An 11,443-nucleotide genomic window follows, 5' to 3' on the forward strand; every position below is an offset into this window, starting at 1 on the left:
ACATAACATTTACCATTTTAACCATCTTTAATCTGTAGAAAGAATTTTGAGTGATGAAGATAAACCATTGTTTGGTCCTTTACCTTGCAGACTGGTAAGTTCTCAGTTTATTCAGTTCATGAAAGGGGGGCATGGAAATTAGGTGGTTCTGCTTCTTTTAATCTTACGGATCTGCAGTAGTTACTACATTCACTTCTTTCGTAGTAAAAACCCACTTTCTGTAAGGATATTAAAGAAGTAACGGTTGTGGTTTAATCTTTTAAATAAACTTCAGGAGGCCAGGTGCGGTGGCTCGTGCCTGTAATCTCAGCACTTTGGGAGGCCAAGGTGGGAGGATCACCTGAGGTCGGGAGTTTGAGACCAGCCTGACCAACGTGGAGAAACCTCGTCTCTTCTAAAAATACAAAATTAGCCAGGTGTGGTGGTGCATGCCTGTAGTCCCAGCTACTCAGGAGACTGAGGCAGGAGAATCGCTTGAACCTGGGAGGCGGAGGTTGCAGTGAGCTGAGATTGCACCATTGCATTCCAGCCTGGGCAATAAAAGTGAAGCTCCATCTCAAAAAAAAAGAATATTGCAGCCTGGGCAATATAGTGAGACCTGATCTCTACACAAATTTTAAAATTGGCGAGGAGTGGTGGCGTAGCATGTTCCTGTGGTCCCAACTACTTAGGAGGCTGAGTTGGGTAGATCGCTGGAGCTGGGGAGGTCGAGGCTGCAGTGAGCCATGATTGTGCCCCTGTACTCTAGCCTATGCAACAGAGCAAGATCCTATCTTAAAAAAAAAAGGAAGAAGAAGAATGTATATTCTAGCTCCACTTTCTTGCTAACCATTCATATTTCAACTCCTGCAATTGGGCTCCACTTCTAACACTTTATCACTTCCATGAAATATCTTTTTCCAAGTTCACCAAATGATCTCCTAATTATCATTTTGTGTGGGCATTTTTTAGCCCTTTTCTTTGAAACCTCTACTTAATTGCTCGTTCTGAAACTTTTTATTTCTCTCCATTCCTTCTTCGTTCTGAAACTCATTTTTTCTCTTAATTTCTGTGACACTCCTGGCTTTCTTTCTACATCTGTGGCTGTTGCCTCTCAGCCTCCTCTCCCTCCTCCATCCTGCAGTTGTCATTTTTAAACCTCCAGAGTTCTGCCATCTAATACTCTTCCCTGATCAGCCCCATCTATGCCTCTGATTTCAGTTATATCCAAATGATCCCCACCTGTGTATCTCCAACCCAGATCTTTATCTTAGGCCTAGGTTTTCTCTGCCTGCTTTATTTTTTCACCTGGATCTCCTACAGGTACCTAAAATTCAACAATCCAAATTAATTTTTCTTCCTACAGTCCCTCTTTTAGTTAATTTCACCACTATTCATCCAGGAGAAACCAGAAAATTGAAGTGTTTTGTTTTTGTTTTTGTTTTTTTTGATATGGAGTCTTGCCCTGTCACTCAGACTGGAGTGCAATGGCACGATCGTGGCTCACTGCAACCTCTGCCTCCTAGGTTCAAACAACTCTCCTGTCTCAGCCTTCCGAGTAGCTGGGATTACAGGTGCACGCCACCACGCCCAGCTAATTTTTGTATTTTTAGTAGAGATGGAGTTTTACCATGTTGGCCAGGCTGGTCTCAAACTCCTGATCTCAGGTGATCTGCCCATCTCAGCCTCCCAAAATGCTGGGATTACAGGCATGACACACTGTTCCTGGCCTAGATACATTATTTAGCCTGGGCATTCCCATTCACTTGGCCAGCAGAGTCTGACAAATTCTCACCATGCCTTCTGCTACTTGTTTGGTTCAGCCCTACATCATTTCTTGCCTAGATTATTGTAGCAGTTTTTACCCCGAATCTCACCCTTCTCTAATACATTATCAGAGGGGCTCCTCAAAAGCAATCCTGATCATATTCTTCATACATTTACAAACGTAACCTGTTTCTCCATTATCACCTCCTGCCAGTTCCCAGCCCTGTGGTCCAGATTTGTAGAATCACTGCCAGTTCCTCAGTGCTAGTCCCCACGCCTTTGCACATTCCATTTCCTCTGCCTAGAGTACCCTAAGCAGACTGCTACTCTTTCAGATGCTGTTCAAGCTTTCCCTTCCTTTAGAAAGCCCTCTGAGCCCTGTACTGTGAGTTAGAGATCTCTCATCTGTGATGCCTGTCTCCTTCCTGACTTTCTTCCTTTCCTACCCCCAGGGCTTTAAGCTCTTTGAGAGCAGGAGAGGGAGAATGGGTTTTATTTGAAGATCTTCAGAACCAGGACCTAATGTATATAGTAGGACCTCAATATTTATTGAACCAAACATTACAGAAAATTTGGAAAATGAAAAAACAAGCAGGAAGAATAAAGTCATCTACTTATCACATTCCATCTTTTTCCATTAGCATGTTTATTCTTGATTTCAATTGGTACTCACATGTAGCTTTGTTGCTGTGGTATTCTTTAAATCAAGAGTTTTCTTATTACTGCTTATTTAGTCCTCATAACAATTTCTAATAGCTGCGGGCACCCTCATTTGTGCCACCATCTTCTTGGACAGTTTCCCCGATATTTGGAGTATCTCTTTAGGATACTCTACATTTTAAGAAAGAGTATCCACATTTTAGAGTATCTCTTTAGGATAAACATAAGAAATACATGTTTTAGAGTATCTCTCTAGAATAAACATAGAAATACTGCATCCGCATCTTGGCTTGTTTATTTGTTTTTTGAGATGGAATCTTGCTCTGTTTTCCAGGCTGGAGTGCAGTGGTGTGATCTCAGCTCACTGCAACCTCTCCCTCCAGGGTTCAAGCGATTCTCCTACCTCAGCCTCTTGAATAACTGAGACTACAGGCGCCCGCCACCATGCCTGACTAATTTATTTTTAGTAGAGACAGGGTTTCTCCATGTTGGACAGGCTGGTCTCGAACTCCTGACCTCAGGTGATCTGCCCATCTCGGCCTCCCAAAGTATTGGGATTACAGGCGTGAGCCACTGCTCCCGGCCTGCATCCGCATCTTGGGAGTGTCCCTTGCTTTCGGTCTGATGCATATATTCTATATTCTTTTCTTTTCCAGAGAAAACCAGCAACATGGTGGCAAAGGGATAGATTTCGTTTATTCAGCATTACACTTAGACATTTCCTATTCCATTTATCCTGTGTTAGAGGCATGTCATGGAGATGTCGTAGATTTAGTTCCATACCATCTAGAGCAGTTTCATTGTGCATCCAGCTGTGCTCTGAACTAGCATTCCTGAAAGAGAACTGCTTTGCCTGTTGGTTTTTTTGTTAATTGTACTGGTTTCTTTATTTTAGGATGACTGTCTTAGGTCATTGACGAGATTTGCCGCAGCACACTGGACAGTGGCATCACTTTCAGTGGTGCAAGGACATTTTTGTAAACTTTTTGCATGTGAGTATTAATACATTTATAACGTGTTATGGTAATTTCTCATCCTCTGAAATTTTGTTTTTAATGGTACAGCTTCTTTCAATAATGAATTAAATATTTAGTAGTACTGGTTGTCTTATATATAAGCTGTAGCTTATAAATTGTCACGTATCTCACAAGAAGATAAATTTAAAGCAGATTATAAACATTTTAACATATTTTGGCATATGAAATATCCTAATGTATTTTTCTTTAAATCTCTAGCATTGGTGCCTAATGACAGCCATGAAGAACTTCCATGCATATTAGATATTGACATGTTTCATTTATTGGTGGGTATTTTATAGTTTGGACTTCTATGTCATACTATGTAACTTTACCTTGTTTGGTGAGCAGTGTAGTGGCAGACAGGAAGGAGTTATATAATTTCCTTACCCTTTCTCAGTATAATTCTTTTATGACAAACCTCAAAAAGAAAATATTTAGGAACCTAGTTGAGAGACTTGACCTTGTTGTCGAGACATCCTCTGACTCTTATTTTGCTTTGTGGCTGAGGTCAGTATTTTAACCTCTCTGTGCTTTTAATCTGTAAAGAGATAAAAACACCAGCAACTGGTCAGGTGGTGGTGGCTCATGCCTATAATCCCAGCACTTTGCAAGGCTCACCGCAGATCACTTGAGGTCAGGAGTTTGAGAGCAACTTTGCCGACATGGTGAAACCCTATCTCTACAGAAAGTACAAAAAATTAGCTGGGCACGGTGTCACACGCCTGTAATCCCAGCTACTCAGGAGGGTGAGACAGGAGAATCACTTGAACCCAGGAGGTGGACATTGCAGTGAGCCAAGATTGCACCACTGCACTCTATCCTGGATGACAGAGCAAGACCCCATCAAAAAACCAGCAACAGAAGCACTGCTGCTGGCCGATACAGTGCTTTTGTACATTTTCAAAATTCTGACAGTGTGGTCACACTACTTAGCAGCAGAGAGCCCCTTATAATTCAGGGAAAGGTATGTCCTCTGAGCTGGTACATCCTGGTGCTAAGACACACAGCTATCCAAATAGTGGTTAGTCAAATTTCAGCCCTACCTCAACTGGGTTCCCTTGCACAGGATACAGAGTGTACTACCACATCCAGCAGTCCCCTTATTCTCTGGACCTCAGATTCTGCACCTTTAAGTTGATTAGTACCTACTTTATATGACTGTGTCAGAACTCAATCCATGTAAAGCACTTAGAGCAATATATTCCTAATAAATGCTGGCTATTACTGTTCTCATTGCTGCAACTAAAACCACCACCACTTAGAATGCCATGCAGACAGCAGTAGGCCGACAGAGCTAGCATTTGTGTACTTGCCAGCGTTTACATACATTCACACATCTCTACCACGTACATGTAACATACTGTCTCTAGTTTACCAGTAGGGAAACTGAGGCCTGATCAGAGATGTTAATTTGTGTAAAAAAGCTCATAAGAGGAGGAGGTAGGATTCATATCTAGATATTTATGGATCCAAAACCCATGTTTTTTCAACTGCCTACTCCCTGGAAAGAGTTCAGATATTGTTTTTGTTAACAATAAGCTATGTATAGGAGACCCACTGGATTAATGAAATCATAGTGCCCATCGAGTCCTGTAACTCTTACGGCATTTCATGTAGCCAGTCCTGTTGGATTTTCTAACATGCATACCCTTTCTTTAAGAACAAAGATTTCTTAAAGGGAGGAGCTGAACTCAGGAGGGATCACAGTAAGAAAATGGAAATGTGACCGGGTGCGGTGGCTCACGCCTATAGTCCCAGCACTTCGGGAGGCCTAGGCAGGCAGATCACCTGAGGTCAGGAGTTTGAGACCAGCCTGGCCAACGTGGCAAAACCTCGTCTCTACTAAAAGTACAAAAAGTCAGGCGTGATGTTGCACACCTGTAATCCCAGCTACTCAGGAGATTGAGGCAGGAGAATCGCTTGAACCCAGGAGGTGGAAATTGCAGTGAACCAAGGTTGCGCCACTGCACTCCAGTCTGGGCAACAGAGTGAGACTCTGTCTCAAAAAAAAAAAATAAATCAAAATAAAAGTAAAAGTAAGAAGATGGAAATGTGCTTAGCTGTGAAAGGATAGGCGATCTGTCTGATGTCCTGTGTTTGGTGCCTAGGTGGGCTTGGTGCTTGCGTTCCCTGCGTTGCAGTGTCAGGATTTTTCAGGGATCAGCCTTGGCACTGGAGACCTTCACATTTTCCATCTGGTTACTATGGCACACATCATACAGATCTTACTTACCTCATGTACAGGTAACTCTTGCCTTTTTGTCAGCTTCTTGAAGGAAATACTTGAGTTTTCTGAGTTTAAAAAGAAAGTATTAGAGGAAAAGGTATTTGGATGAGAATAATACCTGAATTAGGCTATTTTTTTCTGTGTATCCTCATATGAAAAGTTTTGAAACATTTCTTTCTCTTAAAATTTCCTAGTAATATGAATCTTTCTAGTTTTAATTTCATACATTGAGTAATATTTGTGTAGGATAGTAATTAAATCTTTTAGAATCTTATGTTTTAGAATGCCAATTTTGTTTTAACTTACATGTTTGCTAATGCCCACATGAATTCATCATTAAATTATGTTTTGCATTCAAAATTCTTGTTTTTCATACACTTTTAAGACTATATTTATTTGATGTTACTTAAAACGTGCCAGCTGGCTGTTTGGTTTGATGGAGATCAATACTGTGCTCCCACTTGAGGGGTTAAAATTTTGCATGTTTTCTAAGAATATTTCATATTATATGTGAGTTTATGAATATATTTGCATGTTTAATATCTTCAGTCCTTTTGGTAACACTTAACTGAAAAATACAGAGTACTAGTATTTCCTTATCTTTCAGAAGAGAATGGCATGGATCAAGAAAATCCCACTTGTGAAGAAGAATCAGCAGTTCTTGCTTTGTATAAAACGCTTCACCAGTATACGGGAAGGTGAGCTAGTTATCTCTGCGTGATAACGCATTTCCCTAAATATTGCTAGATGATGATAGCATGAGAAAGGAATTCGTTTGTTAATTAGGGGAAATTGTTGTCTGTTGACATGTTTTTAAAAGAAGATGTGGAGTGATCTGCAGGGCTTTTCTGAGCTATTCATATACTAACATAATTGGAAATCTGGGAGAAAGGTGATAATACGAAGAGCTTCCCACATTTATTTGGCTGTGGAACCCTTCATTTGCTCAGAGGATCTGGCACAGGCTAGAGGACAGATCAAATGTACTTTGGAAAGTTGATATTCTAAAACTTATGTTGTCTCATTCAGAATGGGAATTTAAAACTGCAAGTTAAATTGCATAATTTATTTTTAAGGTAATATTCAGTAGTGGCAGGAATAAAATGAAATCATTAGAATTTCATGTATGGTTAAGAGTCATGATTTGCCACAAACAGCAATTCAGTAGTTTGCTTAGCCTTCAATAGTATATATGTCAAGAATCTGTAAAGTCAAGAACCTATAAAAATGTCTGCTTTTGAATAAATTTTATCCCATTTCTGAGAACCTACATTAACAAAATAATTCAACATACAGAAAAAAAATATAGGCATATAAAGATGGAAACTCCAGTCAGGCACAGTGGCTCACCCGTGTAACCCCAGCACTTTGGGAGAATGAGGCTGGCAGATTACTTGAGCCCAGGCATTCGAGACCAGCCTGGCCAACATGGTAAAACCCTGTCTCTACCAAAAAAGTACAAAAATTAGCCAGGCATGGTGGCATGTATCTGTGGTCCCATCTTCTCAGGAGGTTGAGGTAGTCATATCAACCGGGGAGATGAAGGCTACAGTGAACCATCACACGACTGCACTCCAGACTGGACAACAGAGTGAGACCCTGTCTCAAAAAGAAAAAGATGTATATGTGATATTATTTACATTAGCAAAGAATTGAAAGCAATCTAAGTGTTTGCAGGGGGAATAGTTGGATATAGTGGTGGATGTGTTCCAAAATATTATAAATCTATTTAAAATATGGCTCCTAGGAGCTGGGTGCAGTGGCATGTGCCTGTAGTCCCAGCTGCTCGGGAGGCTGAGGTGGGAGGATTGCTGGAGCCCAATAGTTTGAGTCCAGCCTGGACTTTTCATTTTCCACATTTTCTCTTTATGTCACTATATTACTTTTATAAATTTTAATAACAGCATTGGAGACTATGTCACCACTTACACCTAGCGTCCTATAATAACACACACCCACTTGCCTGTTAACTCACTCCTTTTAAGCATACATGCCATCAGTTCCAAATGACAGTCAAATTTGTTTTCACACTGTGCTATAAGTACAGTGACCTTTTCTTAGTAGATTTCCCAATAATCTTTTTTTTCTTTTTTAGTGCCTTGAAAGAAACACCATCCGGCTGGCATCTGTGGAGGAGCGTCAGAGCTGGAGTCACGCCTTTCCTGAAGTGTTCTGCTTTATTTTTTCATTACTTAAATGGAGTTCCTTCCCCACCCGACATTCAAGGTAATTTATACTTTCTTTCAAAACGTAGGGAGAGTTTGTAATCCTTTACTCCGGCAAATATAAAGATCACTTGCAAAAATGAAAATTGACTAAAAGTTCAAAGCATAGCTAATTGACTATGGTGATGCACACATTTATAGCATAACATGTATGTTTATGCATATGTCTCCATTTATTTGGATCTCAGTGACTGTCAAACTCCTATGTAAATGTTTTTACACCTGCAAAGCACTTCTCCCGTAAAGATCGCAGTTTTGCTTTCAGATGTTAAAATGTTCAGTTATGTATTATTTATAAACAAGGTTCCTCAGATTTGAAAAGGTGAAAACTGACAATTTCATGTGATTTTTAACTTGAAACATGCACGGCGTTAAAATTTAGAATACCCATAATTGCACATAAATCTGATTTTAATGTGGGAATTCATTTGCTCTTTCATAGTTGTTTTCCATGTTCTGTTTTGATTCATTCCATAAAAGTAGTATGAAGGTGGACTTGACTATATCTGTGTATCATCACAGTGCCTGGCACTGGCCATAGAATACCTGCATGCAGTGCTACTCTCTGAAAGTTTGTCAACTGGCATTTCCATTCAGCTAGTTGTTTAGGAACCATATAAAAGAATTTAATCTTCCAGATTATTTGCAGTGATGATTAGAGTTGGTATTTAAATCCATGTCTCATGGTAAAACCAGCTTGTATTTCTGTATTGGTTGATCCTTTTCCAGAGCACCCATACATTATTTTTATCATTTAATGTTCACAATAACCCTGTGCAGTAGATTGTGCAGGCACACCATTTTGCAAATGATAAAGCTGAGACACCAGGACATTGGGACCAGTTTGATGTAGGAGTCGCCTGACTGCTCTCAATGCATTGCGTCATTTTCCATGGATTCCTTCCACGTGCCATTCTGTTAACTTCCTACAAGTTACATACCTGGCAAATTGGAACTCTTTCATCTTTTTTTTAAGCCCTGCTATTGCTTAACTCTCATGCGGAATATGCCCTTAGTTGTTATATGCACTCTTTTCTTGTTCTTCGTTTGCAGTTCCTGGAACAAGCCATTTTGAACATTTATGTAACTATCTTTCCCTACCAAACAACCTCATTTGCCTTTTTCAAGAAAATAGTGAGATAATGAATTCACTGATTGAAAGGTAATGATTATATATTTTTCTTCGTTGTATTAAATAGTTCTATGGAACCAAACTTTAGGTATCACATATGTAGCAAAATTCTTAAATAATGACCCTGGTAGGATTCAACACAAATAATTCAAACTAATGAGTAGGCCTTTTTTTTTTTTTTTTTTTAATTTTTTGAGACAGAGTCTTGCTTTTTCGCCCAGGCTGGAGTGCAGTGGCGCGATCTTGGCTCACTGCAACCTCCACTTCCCAGGTTCAGGGGAATTCTCCTGCCTCAGCCTCCCAAGTAGCTGGAATTACAGGCATACACCACCACGCCCGGCTAGTTTTTTTGACCACCATGCTAGTCAGGCTAGTCTTGAACTCCTGACCTCAAATGATTCACCCACCTCAGCCTTGCAAAATGCTGGGATTACAGGCGTGAGCCACCGCACCCGGCCTATGAGTAGGCCTTTTAGGTAAGGATCTGGCTTTTCGGTCAACTTTTTGCCAAGCTAGTGAATAGCATAAACAAATTTGCATGGAAGGGGAATAGTGGTAGAAATGTTGATTTCCTTACATGAACTTACTTGTTAAGGACTCTCTTCCATAGGTTTTTTGTTTTTGTGTTTGTTTTTAAGAGATGGGGTTTTGCCATTTTTTCCAGACTGCTCTTGAACTCCTGGGCTGAGACATTCCTCCCACCGCAGCCTCCTGAGTAGCTGGGACTACAGGCACATGCCATCACACTCAGCTTTTCATAGATTTTTAAAGCCAAAAGAACTCTTAACGCTATCTAGTCCAATACTCTGAACTTTATATTTGAGAAAAGTGAAGTCTAGAGAAATTGGCCTGACAATCATGTCAAGTTAGTAACTGAATTAAATACATTGCTGTTCTGTCCACAAAATGGGGGAAAATATTTGCAAACCACATATCTGGTGAGGGATTAACATCCAGAATAGGCCAGGCACAGTGGCTCACCCGTGTAATCCCAGCACTTTGGGAGGCAGAAGTGGGAGGATCACTTGAGCCCAGGAGTTCAAGACCAGCCTGGGGAACATGGCAAAACCCCATCTCTACAAAAAATTTAAAAATCAATCAGGCATGGTGACATGCACCTATCAGGAGGCTGAAGTGGGAGGATCATTTGAGCCCTGGAGGTCGAGGCTGCAGTGAGCTGCATGCCACTGCACTACAGCCTGGATGACACATCAAGACCCTGTATCAAAAGAAAAATTCCAGACTATATATATCCAGAATTCCTACAACTTAACAACAACAAAACCCAATTTAAAAATAGGCAAAGGACTTGAATAGGCGTTTCTCCAAAGAAGACAAATAACCAAAAAAGCAAAAGAAAAGATGCTCAACATCAGTAGTCACTGGGGAAATCACACTAAGATACCACTTCACACCCATTAGGTAGGCCATTATTTTTTTTAAAAGAAGAAAATTACAAATGTTTACAAGGATGTGGAAAAACTGGTATACTGGTATCCTCGTGCATGGGATATAGAAAATGGTAGCGCCACTACAGAAAACAACATGACAGTTCCTCAAAAAGATAAACATAAAGTTACCTTGTGATCCGGCAATTCCACTTCTAGGTACAGATTACAAAATAACGGAAAGCAGGAACTCAGATCAATATTATACACCCACATTTATAGCAGCGTTATTCACGATAGCCAAAAATGGAAACAACCCAGAAGTCCAGCAGGTGAATGGATGCACAAAATGTGTGCACACACACACAATGGACTATTATTCAGTCTTAAAAGTAGGCCCGGTGTGGTGGCGCACACCCAGAGTCCCAGCTACTCGGGAGGCTGAGGCAGGAGAATCCCTGGAACCTGGGAGGTGGAGGTTCCAGTGAGACTAAGATTACGCCACTGCACTCCAGCCTGAGCGACAGAGCAAGACTGTGTCTCATAAAGAAAAGTAAAGGAAATTCTCACACATGCTACAACATGGATGAACCTTGAGGACGTGTGCTAAGTGAAATAAGCCAGTCACAAAAGGATAAATACTATATGATTCCACTTCACTGAGGTACCTAGAGTAGTCAAATTCATAGAAACAGAAAGTAGAATGGTGGTTGCCAGGGACTGGGAGAAGGAATTTTGCATTTAATGATTACAGAGTTTCAGTTGGGAAAGATGAAAACGTTCTGGAGGTGGATGGTGGTGCTGGTTGCACAACGATATGAATGTACTTAATGCTACAGAACATTAGACTTTGAAGTGGTTAACGTGGTCATTTTTATGTTGTATATATTTTACCACACTGAAAAAGAAAAAACAATTTTATTTTTTAAAGTTTCACTTTGTCGGCTGGGTGCGGTGGCTCAAGCCTGTAATCCCAGCACTTTGGGAGGCCGAGACGGGCGGATCACGAGGTCAGGAGATCAAGACCATCCTGGCTAACACGGTGA

The 11,443-nt window shown here is 40.6% G+C and overlaps 1 protein-coding gene across 1 annotated transcript in view; it reads left to right on the forward strand.

The window, feature by feature from the left end:
- UBR2 (ubiquitin protein ligase E3 component n-recognin 2) overlaps positions 1-11,443 on the forward strand; it is a 135,689-nt gene that overhangs the window by 116,680 nt on the left and 7,566 nt on the right. Inside the window, exons 35-40 of the mRNA XM_011986898.1 lie at positions 3,302-3,398; positions 3,642-3,709; positions 5,534-5,669; positions 6,260-6,350; positions 7,748-7,878; positions 8,931-9,039. Coding sequence (XP_011842288.1) covers positions 3,302-3,398; positions 3,642-3,709; positions 5,534-5,669; positions 6,260-6,350; positions 7,748-7,878; positions 8,931-9,039 — 632 coding nt within the window. The remainder of the gene's footprint in view (positions 1-3,301; positions 3,399-3,641; positions 3,710-5,533; positions 5,670-6,259; positions 6,351-7,747; positions 7,879-8,930; positions 9,040-11,443) is intronic.

Source organism: Mandrillus leucophaeus, unplaced genomic scaffold (assembly GCF_000951045.1).
Source record: "Mandrillus leucophaeus isolate KB7577 unplaced genomic scaffold, Mleu.le_1.0 Scaffold3, whole genome shotgun sequence".
NCBI classification, from domain to species: domain Eukaryota; kingdom Metazoa; phylum Chordata; class Mammalia; order Primates; family Cercopithecidae; genus Mandrillus; species Mandrillus leucophaeus.